The sequence below is a fragment of the Lissotriton helveticus genome, chromosome 1_1 (genome assembly GCF_964261635.1).
Source record: "Lissotriton helveticus chromosome 1_1, aLisHel1.1, whole genome shotgun sequence".
Taxonomy (NCBI): domain Eukaryota; kingdom Metazoa; phylum Chordata; class Amphibia; order Caudata; family Salamandridae; genus Lissotriton; species Lissotriton helveticus.
Window position 1 is genome coordinate 928,788,851 of NC_136057.1, and position 21,955 is coordinate 928,810,805.

Below are 21,955 nucleotides of genomic sequence, written 5' to 3' on the forward strand. Positions count from 1 at the left end.
AATAAAGACATGAGAACATAACGCATCTTCCCCTCTAAACAGCATGGAGAAGACATACAGGAAATATACGCAAAGTTATTTCATTACATAGTCTTTGTGCCATTCCAGTGTAGACTTGCCTTTTCTTTACAACTTGTTGCTTGAATGATATATCCTGTGGGTGATGCGCTCCTAGAAGTGATATGCCTGTGACTCTAGGGACTTGGCCTCTTCCGACACCAAGATTATCGACTCCGTTGCAATCTTTGGTGGGTGGAGTTCCATGGGACTTTTCTTCCTCGGCGCCGCCTGGATCAGAACCGGCGCTGGACTTACTTCGATCTGCTTCGACTCCTGTTCCCTTGGACCATCCTTCCACACTTGTTCTGAAATCACTGGTGCCGTGTGTGGCACCGCCGATACTGATGCCAATTCCGAGGATGAGATCTTAGAGCGAGGCTCAAAGGTTGTTGGTGAAAGAGGAATACCAGATAGATGATGGAGGGTCTTAAGAATGGGAGATAGTGGACCCCGACCCTGACTTTGAAGGTTTGCAGGAGGCGAGTGGCCTAGACTTTTTGCCTGAGTGGAAGCTGATGTCGCCAAAGGGCCTACCACCGCCTGAGGTGACCACATACCATGCTGTTAGAATTGCCACTTTCTATAGTGGAACTAAAGTCAAACATTCTTACAGAGGTTCATCATTCTTCTTCCTCTGTGTCAGAACCTTTGCTGCCCTTGAATGAAGCATTAACAGAGCCCATCTTGAATATCTGGCCTAAACCAATGTCTACTCCATCGGTTTCCAGGCCTGTGGCTAGGAGATACAAGGTGACTCCTGTAGATCTGGCGTTTATCATCACATCCTTCGCCATAAAGCTTGGTGGTCCAGGCTTTTGTGCTCTTTAAAGCTGTTGGCAGGTTCCTTTCCATTAATGCCTGCTGATAGGGAGTCAAAGCGCATGGAGCAGTCGCCGAAGAAAGTTTTCTCTTCTGTGAGTATGGCTCTAAAACCCACGAATGACACATGTCTCTTGGGCCATTACATTCTTGCTCTCATGGACACATCCAAGGAGGTTGTACCAAAGTTGCCCGCCGAGGTCCAAGGGCATTTTTCTGAGGTGTTATCAGATGCCCAAGCTGCTGCCCGTCAAGTGTTCCAATCTGGATTGGACACGGCCGACGCTGTAGCCAGAGCAATGGGGTTATCTGTGGTGACGAGGCGTGCCTGGTTGCGTGGCTGAAGATTCTCACCCGATGTCCAGGCTCAATTGCTGGACTTACCATTCGATGGGTCCCATCCGTTCAGGGCTAAAGCGGATTTGACACTGAAGCGCTTTAAGGACAGCAAGGATACGGCAAGGTCTTTGGGACTTCAGACCCAACCCAGGAGCTTTGGACAGTTTCACAATTTTCGTAGCTTTTCAAGAAACTTGTCCTTTCCTGGCAGGAAGCAGCTGGCAAATCTCTTGTATAGGACCTACAGGGGAAAGGGCAGAGGTTGTCTGTGGGGTTCTGCCAGACAGCAAGTCTCCTCCTCCTCTGCCTCTCCAGCCATTGTTGCAGGGAAGCAGCTCTAGCTCCACCATCTTAGAGCTTGCTTGTCCAGAAGGGGGGATGGGTGTCCCATTTTCAACCTCATTGGAGAGCTGTCACTACAGACCTCTGGGTTTTAAACATCATAGAAAATGGGTATGGCCTACCCTTCCAGGAGTTTCCCTCTTCGTACCCTCCCCATAAGGGTCTTTGGCAGATAGTGCTGTCATTGCTGCAAAAGGGTGCACTCAAGGTAGATCCAGAGCAGGAAAGAGGACAGGGGTTCTACTCGCTGTACTTCCTGTTTCCCTAAAAGGACTTTTGTTTAAGATCTATGACCTCAAGTTTATGAATTTTTACCTCAAACAGGAGAAATTCAGAATGTTGACCCTTGCAGAGGTTCTTCTCGCTCTGAAGAAGGAAGACTGGATGGTGTTGATCGATCTACAGTATGCGTATTTCCACATTCCCATTCTGAAGTCGAATCAGAAGTGTCTCCGTTTTACGTTGTGTTCTCAACATTACCAGTTTGCACTCCTTTCGTTCGGTCTTACTTCCACATCTCGGGCCTTCACAAAGGGGATGTCGGTGATAGCAGCACATATAAGAAGGTTTGGATTCCTGTTTTTCCTATCTCGATACTGGCTTCTCAAAGCAAAGTCGCCAGAGATGGTGTTGAATCATTTGCAGGTGACAACACAGCTGTTGTTCAATTTGGGGTTCTCGATAAATGTACCCAACTATAACATGGTGCCCTCTCAACACAACCTGTTCATAGGGACAGTATTTGACACTACAGTGAGTCATGCCTTCGCGCCTTCACAGAGGTTTCAAGACATCCAGGCTGTAATTCCACTTTTTCAAAATGGAGCGTCTGTTCCAGTCCTGAAGGTCTTGCATCTGCTTGGTCTGCGGGCAGTGGTTTCAACACAACGGTGATCTCGAGGAATTGGTCAAGATCTCCAGAGACACTGCAGTGGATCTGCAGTGGTGGAGTGTGTCAGTCAACCTGTCTCAAGGTAAGCTGTTTCACCCTCCTTCTCCGGTGGTCATAGTGATAACGGATGCCTCCACTTTAGGGTGGGGAGCACATCTTGGTTATCTGGAGGTCAATGGTCTTTGTTCACCAGAGGAAAGCGTGTTTCACATCAGACTTTTGGAATTGCGGGCAATATGTCTGGCTCTCAAGGCCTTTCTTCCTTCCATGTGCACTCAGTCAGTCCAGGTCTTAACAGACAACATTACTGTGATGTGGCACATCAACAAACGGGTCTTCGACTCTGGACCTGGGCTAATGACCATGAAATTTGCATACTCGCAAATCATCTGGCCGTAGACCTGAATGTGCTTGTGGACAGTCTCAATTGGCAAATTTGGCCGATCACAAGTGGCATCTCTATCCGGAGGTGGTCCTTCACATTTTCAGGATGTGGGAGACCTGTTTGCCACTTGAAAGAATGCGCACTGCCTGTCATTCGACAGTCTCCCATGTCTGACGTGTTGGGGGATGCGTTTCAGTAGGATTGGGGTTCACAGCTTCTTTATGTATTTCCCCGATACCCTTGATTCCTCGAGTTCTGAGGAATATTCTCCAAGACCGGGCCCAAGTCCTATTGATTTCCCCAGATTGGCCGCGAAGGGTGTGTTACAGAGACCTCCTTTACCTCTCTTTGCACCCTCCACTCTGTCTCCCTCTCAGGGCAGACCTCCTCTTGCAGTCGCTGGTTCTACATCCCCACCTCCAGAGCCTGCACCTTCTTATATATTTTATTGGCTCTCGCAGGTCGTGTTTCTGAGAACACTCAATACCTTAAGGTACAACACACTTTCGGGGCTTACAATTACCTTGGGAGCCTGAACTCATTATAGGTTTTTAAATCTGATAAATTAACTCAGGTTATGGCTTTAATTGCGCATCACATCACAATATGGGTGTTACAGTTTTCTATATAAGATGTGCCAGACAAAATTTCCTCAAATTTAGTGTATGTCGCCAACTGTCTTTTTAACATTTTAACTTTTGGCATGTTCATGCTTGATTGAATAGCGGCAAATGCACAAGATGATTGTTTTTGACTACTAAGGTGCACACATGTGGTTATTCAACTGTACTATGCATACAATGAGCACATCACTTTTGATTTTTGCACATGACAAATTTGAGGGTATGCTTTCTGTTATCTCATATACAACTGTTGTATTACAAAACTGGCCTTTGTGTTAATTTTAGCCCTGATGAGCATTGGCTACACAAAGTAGGCTAAAAGAAGTGGATGGAATAAAACATCTAAGAAGATAGTCTCTATTGTTGTGTTTTAACATTACGAAAGAATGTATCATATTGCCTTGTAATTAGCAATGTGTGTGCTTCGAATAGTGTAAATTATATGTACAGTGAGGTTCATAAAAACACAAGGAATTTTATTAACACATTTCACAATCTTTCTTTTATAGTTTGAGAAGCCCTGCTTCCTTTAGTTACTAGTACATACAGTTGGAACTCTTCATTTTTCAATACAATCTGCAAACTTGCTGATATCTGTCAACATTCTAATATCTACGTCTCAAAAGTTATATGAAGAAATCTACACCTCTCCTAACAGCTTTTCACACTGTAGACATGGTGTAGAATAAGCTTACCAAAATTAGTACATTTGCTGACACTTCACAACAAAGTTTATGAAATATATTATTAAATACCTGAACTTAAAGTTCTTTCTGAAATCCAGATGAAGACACCAGTCTCTTTCAGCTTCACGTAAATTCAGCACAACTGAAACAGACTTCCTTCTCCTCCAATGCACCCAATCACATCTCCGCATTTCTTCAACCATGTCATAACAATGGTAACTATTGGTTGAACCTTGGCTTATTTTTTCTTTCTTCACTTATACGATCTTGCGGGATTCGCAGGATTGTAAAACACCTTGTGGCAGGCCCAGTATTTTCCATACAGGTCTCGCGGGATCACACCAGCCTCGTGCAGCAAGCCTCACTCCCTGAGCTTGCACTTCACTCTCGCAGGATAGCAACATGCTTGAAGGGAATTTAGCCATTTAGGCATTTAGCCTCTTCACTGAGACCCTTTCTTGGATAAAGGGTTTATATAGTAGGGTGTGTGAAGGGACTGCCCTTCCAATGAGATCTCTCTCTGTAATGATAGGTTGCGCAGTAGGATGTGGGGAGGAACGGGACTTTCCTTTCAGACCTCCCTCTCAGATGACGGACGTGTGTATTAAGGTGTGGGGAGGGACTACCTTCTCATTTCAGGCCTTTCTCTCAGATGCATAGTAGGGTGCGTGAAGGGACTAGCCTCTCTGTACTGATAGATGTGCATAGTAGGGTGTGGGGAGGGACCGGGCTCTCCTTTCCGACCTCTCTCAGATGACAGGTGTGCGTAGTAGGGTGTGTAGAGGGACTGACATCTGCTGAAACCTCTCTCTAGTAATGGGTGTGTGTAGTAGGGTGTGAATAGAGACTGGCCTCTCCTTTCAGAATCTCTCTAATGATTGCTGTATGTAGTAGAGTGTGTGGATGAGCCCTAACTCTTCTCAAACCAATGAGCATAAATAGTAGAGTCTGATAAACACCATCTCCAGTAAGACACCTTCATACAGTAACAAGTGTGCATAGCAGTGTATTTGAACATAACCTATTCCTTCCAACTTTCACTATCCTGCAAGAGTCTAGCGAGATCCTAACATTTAAAAAAAATCTAATCTTCTAATCATAGTACTTATCTTTTACACACTTCCTCTCAAAAACAAGGACCACGATGTGCATTCCTACTAACAGTGTATTGAGAACTCATCTACTCTATTTTATTTTTCACGATCCAGTAAGATTGTAAAAATGTGTTAAAATAATATACATTTATTATATTCACAGTAGTTATTCATTAGACACCACTTCTCTAAATGTAGGGGGACAGCATGCCTTTCTGTTGCCCCCTTATATACCTTTTTTGATTAATTTCCACAACACCTCCAATTTTTCACAGTAAACAGTAATGTCTGGCATTTAATTTCTAACATTTCAACAGCTAGCCAATCAGAGTGCTTGCTCTCGCAGAAGCCTTTTGCTCCCACGAGAGCTTGAAGGTTCATGGGAAAAATTGGCCTCGACCAATCACAGGGCTCCATTTTTGATTTTGTGCTCTTGCGAAACACCTGCAGGACTCTTGCAAGTCCAATTGCCAAAGTACGCAATTATTTTTTGCCCTTAATATCTCAAAAACTACTGAACGGATTTACACCACATGACAAAAAGCACAATCTGACCAAGATCTTGCATCTTGCCAAATTTGAAGTAATTCAGTTCAGCAGATTTGGCTGTAGCTATGTCTAAAGAATTCTATGGAAAATGCATGGCTGATTTTACATTTTGGGACCCCCCGTTTTTCTCGGCCCCCACTTGACAGATCACCCTGAAACTTTCCAGGAAGGAGGTGAAGTATATGAACTCTTGTTTGAAATTTTTTGTGAAAATTAGTCAAACGTGGCCAAAGTTATTAGCAAACCAATAAACGCTCTGTCTATGAAAAGCAGACTTAACTACAACTACTTGCTGGCGATTGCCAGTTGGTAAAATGTATATACGTGTGTGTGTGTACACACGCACGGACACACGCACACACACACACACACACACACACACACACACATCATATATATGTAGAAGAAATTTGGCTATATGAATTGAGAGGCTCATTTAGATAATTCTGGGGTTGTTATAGCTTTCACACTTGTGCTTGAAATGTGAGCTGGGATGGACTCTGTGAAGGTTGAAGCTGGAGAAACACTCCCCTCATTGTCTGATATTTGGGTCTTTTCCAGTAAGGTGAACATGCTGCCAAAGTAAAACAGTTTGCGGCCTTTTTGGGCATACTGTACTTTGCACTGCTATTGTAAAGTTACTGTGGGGTTCCAACCTAGACAACAGGGAATGATTCAGGAATTTGAATCTAAGAAAGATATCAGCGCTGGAGAACTGTAGTTACAGGTAAGCAACATTTTCCTTCTTTTATACTTTATTTATTGCATTTGATAGAACACCAGCCATGTTATATGGCTTACATTGCACCCACCAATGATTAAGAAAATGCATTTGATATATTACAGCAATAAATATTACAGCAATAAATAGAAATATACACAACTGAAATCACTCTGACAGTTGATGAAACTTAGACCTGCCCCCAAAGACATATATTCAATAGGTAATGTTTTTTTGGCATACGAAGCCCATGGATCTCCAGATAGATTTTAAAGGCCATTTAACAAGACTGTTGTACGGACAAAGTAGCCCACAATAAATTGCATACTCTACTCAGGACGCTACAAACTGTGTTTTAAACTTACCAGAAAGGACATTTCCCTTAAGTTGTGGTGGGCAAATACGTAGGGTAAAAGAGAGTGGGGGTGGAGATGTTAGACTCGGGTGGGAGGCAGGGTGAGTAGAGTAGAGTAGAGGAGTGGAGCCTAGGAACAGGCGACATTGATGTCAAATAAGGGCCAGGTTATGTAAAAGTGGAGCAGCAGGTAGAAGCATAGGAGGAAAATAGTAAACACTCTTTTCACATTTCACCTGGGAGTTCGTTTGGGAAGGGAGAGTGGTAGGTATAGGAAGGATTTGCATAAGGTCGGGAGGGACTAGCAGGACAAACTGGAGTCATGAGGTAGAGAAACAAGATGACCCGAGAGGTACCATGATCACTCTCCATTAATAAATGGATATTTGCAGAAGAAAACTGAGTACACTACCTTCCAGCCAAACCGGCTGAATAGTTCAGCCTGATTGACCCTGAACAAAACACAAATCGTAAGCTTATTTGCCTTCAGCCTAATTTTAAGACGAAAATGTACGCTGAAATTAATTACATGCACTGATTTAAATAGTATGCCTGAAAGGTAAGCCAGTCTAGGCAAAATAAAGTACTTTCTAGTTCACTCCGTCAACCCTAAAGCCCAGCAGATTCTAGGGAACATATGATGAACTTTCACATCTGTCAGAAGTGTTAATTTATCATTTTGAGAGAAACCTCCCCTAACCTTTAGGCTGACATGCATTAGCCAGAGCAATGATAAGTGAAATTAAGCAAACATGGTGATCACAATGATATGCATGTCTACGTGTGCAGAAACCTATAGTGCAATTTTAGGCTTGAAGTTAATCATAGGTGAACCGGTGGTTAATTGGGCCATAATTGATTACAGTGCTTAACATGTCTGCCATTCATAATCACTAAGGCATGTTTGCCCTAATTATCATTTCCTGTGAGTTGTGTATAAAATAAATATTTTATTTAATTTAGGTCCTAATTAATGGGAGGCACACAGATCTTATAGCGTTTTATGTGAGTCACCTACCACAGGAACTCTCCATCTCCCAGTATGCTGCATTCTTGGAAAATGTGACTGAACTTGAGCAGCGTTATCATTGCTTGGAGCTGGCGAAAGAGGCAGGTGAGACATGCACACTGATACTTTATTTTTCCTAAACTTGAGTGAATAAAATTGTGAGTTCAGATGTGTATTCTGCTCACCTGGGTTTCCATATATATGTGATAAATATCGTTTAAATTCTGCACACAAATGAATCTCGTTAGGCTGCTTTAGGACGTAGGGCATTAAATCTAGACTCTCAAGGTATTTTAAAAAAAATATCAGACGTTACAACCTAGGGCTTTAATCCCCATGCCTTTACCCCACGTGCAGTGCAACTCATTGACCTTTACAGTGTGTTGCAATACCACACAAAGCTTTACAGCGCATGCTTTTACTACACAATGCAGTTGTCACTTCTGATAAATATATAGATGTGTGTGTGTATATATATATATATATATATATATATATATATATATATATATATATATATATATATATATATATATATATGGGGAGAGAGAGAGATATACACACACACATATATAGGTGCGTGTGGGGTTCTGCATTTGTAGCGATATATACATATGCTGTGCATACTCCTGCCATCTAGTGTTGGACATGGACGTGTGCAAGTTGGTTTTCTTCAAATCATTCACCTACTGTTGGTAATGTGCATGGGGATCAGCTCCAATGTTAGATTGTTTTTTCTGTGCCTTAGGCTTAAGACGTGTCCCTTCGAGCTCCTGTTCAACGCCACGTGGTGTTCTCAGTAGGTCACCTCTGATCCGTTCCTCTTCGCAAGAGATTACAGTTGTGCTTCAGCTCTCACATTCTCCTTGTCATCACTCACACTCCAGAGAGGTTACAGCATAGAGCTTCCAGGCCGCTTAGGAGGCCTCTGGCCAGCCACTGCCACAAGTCCATGGTTGCCACTGATCAGACGGTCCGGATCCGTCCCCCCGCCCAATCTTTGGTGCCGAAATTCTCCTTCAAGCCTCGCCCACCCACCTCCACACTGCTACATCGGTAGCGGCCACAAACACCCTTGAGACACGCTTTGGATCCGAAACCCTGCTCAGTGCAGCAGGGGCATAGAAAAGCTTCAGCTCTGAAAAGATCAATGTGCACATCTGCCTCCTCCCCTTTCAAGGATTTCGACCAACTAATCCTCCAACACCTCCATGAGGAGCTCGACTCATGGCAGTGGTGTATTTACATACAGCCTGCCACTGGTCGGATCCTAACCAAGACGCCAGGTAACCTTAAGGACTATATTCTTCACAAGAGGAAATTAACTTTTGAAGTGGCCTTAAACCTTCTTCGGAGCGGACTCCCAAGAAGCATTGGGCCATGATAAGAGCATCCGACAACCTCCTCCATTGCTTCTTCCATTTACTCCTCTTCCACCTGCTCTAACACTTCCTACTAGGCCCTCCTCTCCTCTACTATGCCACATTCACCTCAGGGTTCTTTTCCTTCTCTGGACTGGGGTGAAAGTCCAAGGTCCTCTTATAACCTGCCATATGACCAGTATCACCATGATGACCCGTGGGTTGACTATGACATAGGTCCGCCATCTGACACTGATCTGGACCTCTATCTGGCTAAGCCTTCGCCCCCAATCAACAATGTAAGGATTTGGGTGTATTATATGGTATGGCTGTGCGGCCTTCACATGTAATACACTTGCAAAAACTGTCTTGGGTCCAGTCTCAGGCTTGTTTGTAAAACGTTAAGCTCAAACCTGAGTAGATATGCCTTAAAACAGCAAGGCTTAAACAAAGGAACTAGTGTAAAGCATTTAACAACACTAAACAAGGAAATAAGAAAGCAATACAACACAGAAGAAATCGGACACCAATTTTAAACATAATTATATTTTTATGATTGTTTAGAGTAGAAGATGAGCAAAATTACCCAGAGGTTTCTGGAGATATACATTTTTAAATAAATCATAACTTTTAATTCAACCGCAAATGAGCATTGGAAACCGTAAAGTTTGTAAACTTTTGAAAAGTTTGAAAGAGCTGAGTTTGATGACTCTGGCCCGGCTTGGGTGTATAAATCCGACAGGGAGAATGTATTGGGGGGGCAATGAGGAGTTTTTGGACGGTTGTGGCCACCAAAGCATTTTCAAGAATAGCGTCTAACTCTACAGCATAACCACCATAGACTTTAATGGCGTGGTCCTGATGCTGAGGATGGGGAAGGTGCTCAAGGATGCTCGGAGTCAGGTGTCTCCAACCACTCAATCACAAGCTACCAGCAGCTCCCAGACACCTTCAGAGTAGCTCACAGCCTTGAGCTCATTTTTGAATAAGCACAAGGTCATATTGCCCTATTAAAGTTAAGGGAAGCCTGTGTTTATTTTACATTATCATCACGCTGTAAATAGCAGAGCCTGATAATGAGCAGTGCTATGACTTGGGCTGGAGCACAGAGGTGAACAACTAAAGCACTGAGGTATTGAACTCTTAAATAAAAGTCCTTGTCAACTAAATTTCGGAGCTTTGAACTAAATTATGAATGCTTTTCAATGGGAGAAAATTAAAATGAAAAGTTACCTTAATGATGAAGTTTACTCTTCATTTTAATTTTCTTGCTCCGAGTGGACAGTAGAAGCTGTGCCATAAGTATAACTGAAAAATACACCCATTTTTTAAATGAGAGAAATTTAAAGTGCAGAAAAATGTTTCATATTATCAACATTTTTGCAGAACACTTTTCTGCACCTTAAATTTACATATAGTGAAAGGTATGTCCTGTGCTGCAAGTACATATAACACAGGCTCTCAGTCACCCATACAAATATATCCCATTGATACGTACACATGTTCATGTAGCCCCGAAGACCATGGTCTATCTGACATATATGGCAGCCATGTCATAGTGCCCCTAGTCAAAGTATTTTTGTTTAAACCATAGCATCTAGCTCTGTGGACATTGGGCTTAAAGTCAATGAAGCTGGGCATGTCTGGTAACAATGCACAAAATGTTTAGCCTTCAGTAGCTCATAATGATTCTCATTGATCAGAAGTAGCTTTCACTACAGGAAAGGTTTGAGACCCCTGCTCTGGGTGCTGTTCAAATGACTGGGTGCCTGTGAACTTATTCCTCGGTCCACATGTCAGATGAGGCAACTTAGGGCACATAGGTCGGGCTCCATCAAAGTCCTCCTTTAAGACACTGAAAGGCCATCTGTGGCTAGACTACTTTTCTCCGTGTACAGCAGTCCAAGTGTTATCCTTTTGTGGAGGCTGGTGTCCCTCTTGGGTGACCAGTCTGGACTCCGATGACACTCCTGGATCCAGCTGACTCTGGTGCAACCTTTGGCCATCGAGGATTGTTTTCTTGCGGTGCCCAGCGGAAATCAGTGGTGATTCTTCCAAAGTGGCTACTGGCTTGCCGACGTGGGCTACTTCAGCTTGATGACCCTGGTGCTGGTTCCAGAGGACCAGCCGACTGACCATTGGAGTCACTTCTTTGGTCTGGAGCTCGGACATGACTATACCTCCTAAGCCAGGAGCCACACCCACAATCCTCACTCTGCTATCCCAAGGTGCAGAGGTGCAATCGTTCCAGTTCCAATGTGATCTGAGGTTTGTGGTGTCAGGGATGCCATATTTATTCCCAGAAAGTGCTTGGGGTGAATGGTGCAGTCATTAGCCAATGGGCTACCAGGTCCCCTCCCTCTTGGTGACGATTTTACGGCTATGTGTGGCATTGGGCAAATTCGAAGTGCTCTGTTCTTCCCACTCTCAAGATGTCAGGACCCTTCCTCGGATGTTAGGAGCTTGATAGCCCACCCTAGAGGTGTGACCACCTGGGGTTTACACCCCAAGGGAAAACTGGTTTGGGCACTGGTTCCCCCTCCCTGTCCTCATCGCCAAACCGTCTACCTGAAAAAAGGATAACCCCTCAGAAGTGTGATAGCCATTTGCCCAGCAAAAGCAGCTTCACCTTTGAAGATTGCCTTTTGGGCTAACACCCTGTGTGGCTTCCTGCTAAATGGAGGTAACAACTCGCTCTGTAGCAGGCTGCTATAAGCCTGGGAGTAGTTCACACGACTCCCAGGCTAGCAGAAAGCTGTTTGATGGCCAGTGACCGTGTGAGGCCACTGGACAACTTGTTCAAAGAGTGGTAACCGCTCTCCCTCCACGCAGCTCCACCTGGCCGCCCCCGCCGCTGACCTAGGAGCACAAGTTTCGAGACCGCTCTCGACCCACTCTCCGTGCCAGATTGCCTTGGCAGTGTTTCTTGCCATTTCATTCCTAGTGCCTGCATTATTCTAATTGTTTTTCTTCCCTCTCTGCTTTCCGTATTTTTATTTCAGCCCTGGTGCCTATTGCTATTGTCTTTCCCTCTCTGTTTCGGCGCCCATTAGACCCTGCCCACCGCCGCTTCCTGCCTCACCATCGCCCCACAAGAACACCCTTCACAACCTCCAGCGAAAGTTTCCCCTCCACAGAACACCTGCACTTCCAGATCCAGACCGGCCCCAATTCCACGGAACCCTCGTCTACAGACCCCCCCCGGCTGCCGAGCACCCTTCGCCACCACCATCACCGACCTCATCGCACCCCACGCCTTAGCCTCAATTAACTACATATTCTTCGGTGACCTGAGCTTCCACCTCGACAACCCCAGTGACCCCCAACTCCACCACCCTTCAGGACAACCTCGCCAACATCGGACTCAACCAACTCATCACCACACCGACATACAGGGCAGAACACACCCTCAACCCCATCTTCACAGCAGGAAACAGCGTCCACTTCAGCCACACAATGCAACCCCCATGGACCGACCACCACTGCATACACTTCACCGTCGACAAACCCAAGGCACCAAAATCAGCCCCACGCCCACCACAAAGGATCTGGAGCAAGGTCACCGACGAGCAACTCAACTCCACCCTCACCCGAGACCATCACACCCCGGCATCTGACACCAACGCCGCAGCCAGAGAACTCCACACCTGGATCGCCAACTGCACAGACAAACGCGCCCGCTATGCAACACCCACAAACAGCTCCCCAGGAAATCCGCCTGGTTCACCACCGATCTCCAAGAAGCCAGACGCACCTGCAGATGCCTGAAAAGCTACACCACCTACAAGGACGCCATGACGGACTACCACAACCAAATCAGAACCACCAGAAGTACTTTCATCCACAACAAAATCCTCGCAAACTCCACCAACTCCAAGGAACTCTTCACCGTCATTCAGGAATTCACCAACCCCCGCAGTGAAGCCACAGACATCACCCCGTCCCAAGACCTCTGCAACAAGCTTGGAACCTTCTTCCACCTCAAGATCTAAAACCTCTACGACAACTTCGCCGACCACTCACCAGACGCCACAGCTGGCCTGTCCCCCAGACACACCAGCCAGCCCACCATCTCCAACTGGACTCCGATCACGGCTGAAGACACCACCTCGACCCATAAAAAGGCATCCACTCGGCTGCCCCCATGGACCCATGCCCCCCTCACATCTACCACAATGCCACCACAGCCATCGCTCCCAAACTACAACACATCATCAACACCACCTTCGAAACAGGCACCTTCCCTTACGATTGGAAACATGCAGAAGTCAGGCCACTGCTCAAGAAGCCCACAGCTGACCCCACCAACCTCAAGAACTACCGGCCCATCTCACTCCTCCCCTTTGCAGCTAAAGTGGCAGAGAAAACAGTCAAGTGGGAACTGACACGATTCATCAGAGACAACGCCGTCCTCGACCAGTCCCGATCCTGATTCTGGAGCAACCACAGCACTGAAGCCGCCCTACTCTCCGCCACGGTTGACATCCGCACCCTCCTGGACCAAGGACACTCCGCAGCCCTCATCTTACTCGACCTATCAGCAGCCTTCATCTCCGTCTCCCACTGCACACTCATCGCCAGACTACACGACATCGGCATACAAGGAACAGCCATAGAATGGATCCGATCATTCCTCACTGGAAGAAGCCAAAGGATCAGACTGCCACCCTTCCTTTCCGACCCCACGAATATCACATGCGGAGTCCAACAGGGGTAGTCACTGGCCCGACTCTCTTCAACGTCTACATGGCCCCCCTCGCCGCCATCCTCCGACAACACAGCTTCAACGTCGTATCCTACCCGGACAACACCCAGCTCATCCTCTCCCTCACCAAACACCCAGCCACCACCAGACTCAACTTCCAAAAGGGGATGCAGGAAGTAGCAGTCTGGATGACAAACAGCTGCCTCAAGCTCAACGCCGACAAGACTGAAGTCCTCATCCTTGGAACCACCCCCTCAGCATGGGACAACACCTGGTGGCCGACCGCCCTCGGAAGCCCACGATCCCTTGGACCATGCCAAAAACCTCGGCATCATACTCGACTCATCCCTTGCCATGAACCGACAGGCAATTACATATATTGCTAAGGGAAGTAGGGGCTTTGCTATTAGTTTGAATGTCAAAGGCAAACTAGCATTGTCACCACTGCCCTTCCAGTCTGCAGTGGCAGTCTGTGAGGTATTTTTTACTTTGGCCCACACAGTGTGGCACAATTAGTGCTACAGCTCTATGAGGTCACTGCATTAGACTTATAAGTTAGTCAGTCTTTGCCAATTAGGAATAGCCGATTTGTCATGCACTTTATAACGGGTTAGAATCTTACGGATTTACAGAACCGGGCACGCCGTAACAATTTACGTGTGTTAGGCATAGCCGAGACAAAGGAAGGATCAGACCCACGGAAATTTATTGTTCAGTTATTTAAGGAAGCCTTCCCAGAACTTACTGCCTGGGATTGGGAAACGGAAGTGATCCGGGCACATAGGTTCCCTTTTGCGCTACGACAACGCGGAAAGGAGAGACAAGCGGATGCAAACTCATACCCCAGGGCAATTCTAATTTGCTATAACGGGTTAGAATACTGGCACTGAAGTCTGGTTAGCAGGCCTCAGTGCACTCTGAGTAGATAAACCAGAGGCAGCACTTCATTGCAGATACTACCTCCTACAAGGAAGTACTCTACTGTACAGCCACCTTCCACAACGTGAAGATGCATACGCAGCATAGGGGAGAGGAATTTTTTCATGGAGACCTTCTCCTCCACGCACAGGTCGATGCAATATCTGCCTATGCATAAAGGCATACTCAGGCCTGTGCATTATACATTCAAAGAAGCACTAAAGGCACGTGTTAGCATGCTAAGGGTTGATAGGAGGTGTAAGGCATCACCCACTTACCCACCTTACATCAGAAGCCTGTTACCACCCCACTCACTGGTATTACGTACAGCACAAAAGCATGCCAATTCACAGAGCACAGAAGATGCTCACCCTTCTGACCAAGAGAGCAAAAAGATTGATGCGGCGGGCAAACACGTTGCTGCTCAGTTCACTACGCAATGACGGAGTGCCAGTTCAGTGGGTCTGCTCTCTTGGTACAACCACGCCCACTGGGATGAGATGAAAGATCCCATCCAGCACCTCCCAAACCAATATAAGATGCGGGGGCAGGAGTTGGTGTCAGAAGGAAAATTATTTCCAACATCGGATGCACTTTGGTCGCAGCAGACACCGATGCTTGAAGCTTTAACACCAGTGTCCTTCACAGGCATGCCTGCCTGCATGTCTGGTTTCAAACCAGAAGTGCAACAAAATCTCCTCAACTTGGCGTTTCGATGGTGAATTCCTTTTTAGAACGTAAGTTGATGAGATGAGGAAAATTAAGAAGGCCACAGACAGCCAAAGCCATAGGTGCTCTCCAGACTCCATCTCCCCGCGGCTTCTTTCACCACCCCCAATATCGTTTGGGGGGGAATTACCTCCCTGAAACATCCACATCCTTCCCCAGACAGCAGCAACAACAAACACTGTCTCGGGCTAATTACAAGACAGGATACAAAGGCAACAACAGTCCTGTTCAGGGAAAAGGCACAGGCTGTAAAGGGGCTGCACCTGCCATAGAGTGACTCCCTTACCCCCAACCATCTAACACCTGTCCGAGGAAGGTTGTAGGGTTTCCTGCCCCACTGGGTAGGGCCACCTCGGGCCAGTGGGTTCTATACATTATAGCTGAGTGGTAGTGCCTGGAGCTCACATAAACACCTCTAAGTATCCGCCCTCGCAGACACCGGCGTCTGCTCCAAGAGGAGATGCATGAACTGCTCAGCAAATAGGCTATAGAACTCACACCGCCCCAACACGACAGCAAAGGGGTATACTCCTTATACTTTCTGGTCCCCAATAAGAATTGGTCCCTGAGGCCCATCCTCTACCTCAGTCCCCTCAAGAATGACATTGTGGCAGAGCAATTCCACATGGTTTCTCTGGTTTGTAGTAAGTTGTTATCATGGTCAGTTCAAAGTGCTTCCCTTTGAAATAACCACAGCTCCCAGGATGTTTACAAAGTGTCTTGCAGTGGTAGCGACTCACCTCAGGAGCAACGTGCACATTTCTCCTTAATTGGATGATTGGCTGATCTAGAGCGCCATGCAGCAATACCTAGTGCACACCCAAGACTCAACCATACAGCTCTTGCACAGCCTAGGCTTCACCATCAATGCAACAAAATCGTATATCTCCAGCCCCTACAAGTACCATCTTTTCTCGGAGCTATGCTCTACTCACAAATAGGGAAAGCATACCGCAACCCAGCAAGGGTATAAGCATTCCAAACGCTAGCACCTATTTTTCAGCCATATCGCCAGGTAGTGGTCAGAAAGGTCATATGATTCCTTGACATGATGGCCTCTTGTGTTGCCGTAATCCCATATGTCAGGTTATATATGCATCTGTAGCAGGAGTGCCTAGCAGCACAATGGTCACAGGCAGATCTAGTGTTGATCTGAGGCCGCACTCCTCTCTCTGCAATTCTGGAATGCCAGCAACCAGTTACAGGAACGGCCCTTCCTGGATCCCATTCCACAAGCGACCATCACTATGGACGCCTCACTTGACGGAGCGCACACTTGCAGGAACTGACCAAACAAGTTGCACACGTCCGAGCCCAACACTAGATAGGAGGAGTATGCACAGCATATGAATCTACAGCACTACATACCATGAACAGATGCTTCTAGAGTAAGTAACAATTTCCATATATACATATGTATTTTTGTGTGTGTATTTATATTACCTCCTGGCGGTCGCCAGTAGGTAGTTATAGTTAGGACCATGTTTTCATGGTAAAAGCGTTTTTTTTTTAATTGCCTATAACTTTGGTACTGTTTGACAGATCTTCATCCCGCCCCTCACCTTCCATGAGCCATACATGGCCCTGAGGACCGGGAATGTCCCATGGTGCCCAGCCTCGGGACATTGCAAATATGTTGGCTTGGCGGAGGCGCCATAGCAAACACTCTGCAGAAAATGCTCTCTCTTGCTAAAAGCGGAGGATGTGTGTTTCCCTGCCTGCTGTCAAGAGAGCAGGGAAACAGACATATTGCTTTGAGATCCAGGGAGCTGCATGTTAGCAGTTCCCTGCGTCTGAAAGCAATGCCAGCTCCCGCAGAAGGCAGGTAGCCGGCAGGAACCATGGGGCCTTCAGGCTCCCCCAACCGCGCCCCCGTGGTCACCAATGTAAAAAATGTGGGTGTGCTGGGTGGGACCAGAGCACCCACACTACATGCCGGGTGATGGAGTCCCCGGGGCCAAACCCGGCCCAGGATGAGAGCCCCATGGTCCCCCTCCCGTGTATTTTTTTATTTTTAAAAAAAAAAAGGGGGCAAGCCCTGGGGTATGGGGTCCCCGGGGTCAAAAATTGCCAGGGATGGACCGCGCACTGCTGGTGGGGGGGGGATGAGGTCCTCTTGCCTCCCGACACGCAGTGCGCCAGGAGGTGCATTTGCAGAGTAGTGGAGAAAGGGAGCATTGCCTCTGACAACCTCTCAGCAGTTGAGCTGTGTGGGTCTTGTTGTAGGTAACAGGAGGGCTAGTTGGCCCCCAAGGACCCTCATTATCCAAGGGACTTCATTTCCCTACTAGTAGTGCGCCAGGAGGCACTTTGCAGAGTGATGAAGAAAGGGGGCGTGGCCTCCTACCAGGTCTCAGCAATCCTGCTGTGTGGGACTTAGAATAGGTAACAAAAAGGGGTAGTTGTCCCCGAGGACGTCCTTGGGGGCCAACTACCCCTCCTGTTATCTCTAATAAGTCCCACACAGTGGGATTGCTAAGAGGTCTCCCTTTCTCCACCACTCTGCAAATGCAGCTTGTGGTCCACTGCTGGTTGGGGGATGAGGTGCACTTTACTTTACCGAGGGACCTCAGTGGCCAAGAAGCCCATCTGGTACCTCTTGTAAGTCCTACACAGCAGGATTTGTGCAAGCTGATAGGAGGCTCAGCCCCCCTTTCTCCACCACTCTGCAAACGCGACAACTAGTTAAAAAATCGTAGAAATTTACTGAAAAAAACAAAGGTTATGGAAACATAGTTACGAAATGGAATTAAAAATGAAAAAAACATGTTACAGAGACATTATAGTTGGGCTCAGTTTTCACTCCTACAACACAAGAGAAATTCAGCAGTTCTAGTTAGCTATAACTTGCGCCCCCGCAATGCTCTGTTTATGACCTCACATATTACATCACTCATGACAAGGTCAGTGATATCTCAAATGACCTCACTGATGACATCATCCACAGAATCTGATGCACCCACTCACACCCCAATATAACCTTCCATACACCCACTCCAACTTCCACACTACCATTCTCAAAACCATTGGCGCATCCATACCAGTCCTTACACACTCACTCATTGATTCATAGGTCTACACACACACATCCACTCGTCACCCATACATACACTCATACACCAACTCACTCACTAATTCAGCCACTGATATATCCACTCATACACCCATACAGCCACTCACATACTGTCCGTCACCCATAGAGCTACTCCCACACCTACTCACTCATAGTGAGTCACACAGCCACTTACTCACCTATACAGTTATACACATACCCACTAACTTATTCAAACAGATACTAACACATACTCACTCGCCTATACAGTCACTGACCCCGCGAGTATACAGGTTTCAAGTTTTACTCTGTAGCTTTACCCCGATTTGTGTCAATGCACATTCAGGACCTAATTTTCATTCTTATTGATCGCCAAGTAGTTCTGATTGGTCCTACAACCATTTATGAAGGAGGTAGTGACAATGTCTAAACGAGTATTGAGATTAACACAGCTCGTTTGGGGCAGGATGTATTGAGTAATTGAATTTAAACAAAATATTTGAGTATTACTATCTTGCCCTTTGCACATGGAGGCAAAAGTCGTTGGGGATTGGAATCTGTGAAATATCGATAAATTAGACTCTGAGAATTTTTTGAGGAACAGTTAAAAGCACTTAACAGATTTTTGGATTTTATATATATAGATTGTATCAGATTTTTTTATTGTAATGTACCGCGGTACTGTTGCAGCCTGCCATTATGGGGTTGTGATTAAACACTGAGGAACATGGAATTTTACCAAGATAGAGCCATTCAGGGCAAAATTAGGAGATTATGTGAGTCCAATTTTTGTTATGTTCAAGCACTTTAAAAACCATTGATGTACTATCTTACCCTGACATTGAGAGAGGCCGCAACTGCCGAAACGAGTTTGTCGTTACTGGTGAAATAAATTAATTTGAAAAGATAGACTTCTGTGTACGCCACTAACTTTGCATCAACTAAGGAATTATTGTTTGGAAGTATGCGGATTTGCCACTGAGAGTGAGCGGCACCCACCCAGAAGAGAGCGGCGGCATTGGTGAACAATTGGAAACTGAACCCTAAAAACCCCTTATCTGCCTTTACCCCTGTCCATCTCTGAACCATAAAAACTCCTCACCTCCATCTAAGTCTACTCTACTCTCCCTTTACCTCTACCTGCTTCTGAACCTTAAAAAACCCTTACCCCTCTTTATTACTACCCACCCATGAACTGTGAAAACTGCTTACCTCCCTTTACTGCTTAACTCCCCTGAACGCTTAGCACCTCTGACAACCCGCCGGATGCCTTAAAACCTTTTATTTCCCTTTACCCTCCCTTACCACCCTGAACCCTTACCCATTCCTTACCACCCTGAACCCATACCAATCCCTTAACCCGTAAATCCTTTTTCAACTGCATTATAATTACAACATAAAAAAACAGAAAAGGTGCCTGCTTGGTACTTAACTGTGTGGTAAAGACCTGTGTAGTCAATGCTGCATACTTGTAACAGTTGTGATGGCGAGGGTGCTGCCTCACTCCAGCTCACCCCAAATTTTCTTAAGATCAGTTCCATCTATAATCACTTTCTGAATGCTCAGTGGGCTGGATTAGTATGCAGGGCCTCAGCACGCAAGTTGTGAAACCTAGCCTCTGAACTTAAAACCTACACATGCCTGCTTGGCATTGTAAATGAGATTGATTGAAATCACATCTGCAGGTTATTGACCTCTGGAAATGTGTTAAGACTTCGTCCCCAAGCTGCCGGACAAAAAATTATAAGGTTTTCGAGCCGACCTCGTCAGCACACACGCCCTCGCCTCCACGGACTACATCCTCCTCGGGTACCTTAACTTCCACCTCTAGAACAACAACGACACCAACGCCACCACCCTGATCGACAACCTCGGACTCAGACAACTCGTCACCACACCCACCCACTCCGCCGGCCACCCGCTTGACCCCATCTTCTCCGCAAGCTCCCACGTCTCCTTCAACCACACCACTGAGCTCCACTGGACCGATCACCGGTGCGTCCACTTCACCTTCCGGAAACCCACCACGCACCACCGCACCCAACAGTTGCCACGCCGCTGCTGGAGCAAAGTCACCGAAGACCAGCTTTCCACCATCCTCGCCCGGAGCCCACCCGCAGACTCGACCGACCCCAACATCCGGACCCTGCTAGACAACGGAGAAACCGCGGCCCTCATCCTCCTGGACCTGTCAGCTGCATTCGACACAGTCTGCCACTGCACACTACAAACACGACTCTTCGACGCCGGATTCCAAGAGAAGGCCCTGGACCTTCTTCTTCCTCTCCGGCAGAACACAGCGTCTGCCTCTCCCCCCTTCCGCTCCGAAGCCACCGGGATCATCTGCGACATACCCCAAGGCTCATCTCTCAGCCCAATGTTGTTCAACGTCTACATGGCACCGCTCGCCCACGTCGCATGATGGCATGACCTCAACATCATCTCCTACGCCGACGACACCCAGCTGATCCTCTCCCTCACCAAGGACCGCCAAAACCAACCTCCACGAAGGAATGAAGGCCGTCGCTGACTGGATGAGAGACAGCCGACTGAAACTGAACTCGGACAAGACAGAGGTCCTCATCCTCGGATCCACCCCTTCGGCCTGGAACGACTCCTGGTGGCCGACTGCACTAGGAACACCCCCAACACCCACTGACCACGCACGCAACCTAGGGGTCATCCTCGACTACCCTCTCCATGACGAAGCAGGTCAACGCTGTCTCCTCCTCCTGCTTCAACACCCTCCGCATGATCTTCAAGTGGATCCCCACCGAAACGAGAAGGACGGTCGCCCAGGCCCTCATCCGCTGCAGCCTGGACTACGGAAACGCACTCAATGCAGGAGCCCCGGCCAATCTCCTGAAACGGCTCCAACGCATCCAGAACGCCTCCGCACACCTGATCCTCGACATCCCACGCCGCAGCCACATCACACCCCACCTAAGAGACCTGCACTGGCTCCCAGGAGGATAACCTTCAAACTCCTCACCCACGCACACAAGGCACTCCACAACACCGGACCAGCGTACCTCAACAGCCGACTCGCCTCTACACCCCCACCCGCCAGCTCCACTCCGCAGACGGCGCTCTTGCCACCGTCCCCCGCATCCAAAGGGTGACCGCCGACGAAAGATCATTCTCTCACCTCACCGCCAAGACATAGAACACCCTCCCCATCCGCTTACGGCAGACCGAAGACCTTCTGACTTTCAGAAGACTTCTCAAATCTGGCTCTTCGAACCGTAGCTGCTCCCCCCTCCCAGCGCCTTGAGACCCTCACAGGTATGTAGTGCGCTTTACAAATGCTATGATT

The 21,955-nt window shown here is 47.1% G+C and overlaps 1 protein-coding gene across 3 annotated transcripts in view; it reads left to right on the plus strand.

Moving 5' to 3' along the window:
• Positions 1-21,955, plus strand: part of NUP107 (nucleoporin 107) — a 547,946-nt gene that overhangs the window by 406,465 nt on the left and 119,526 nt on the right. For all 3 annotated transcript variants that reach the window (XM_078676641.1, XM_078676632.1, XM_078676648.1), the window contains exon 21: positions 7,829-7,979. In XM_078676641.1, the coding sequence (XP_078532767.1) occupies positions 7,829-7,979 (151 nt within the window). The remainder of the gene's footprint in view (positions 1-7,828; positions 7,980-21,955) is intronic.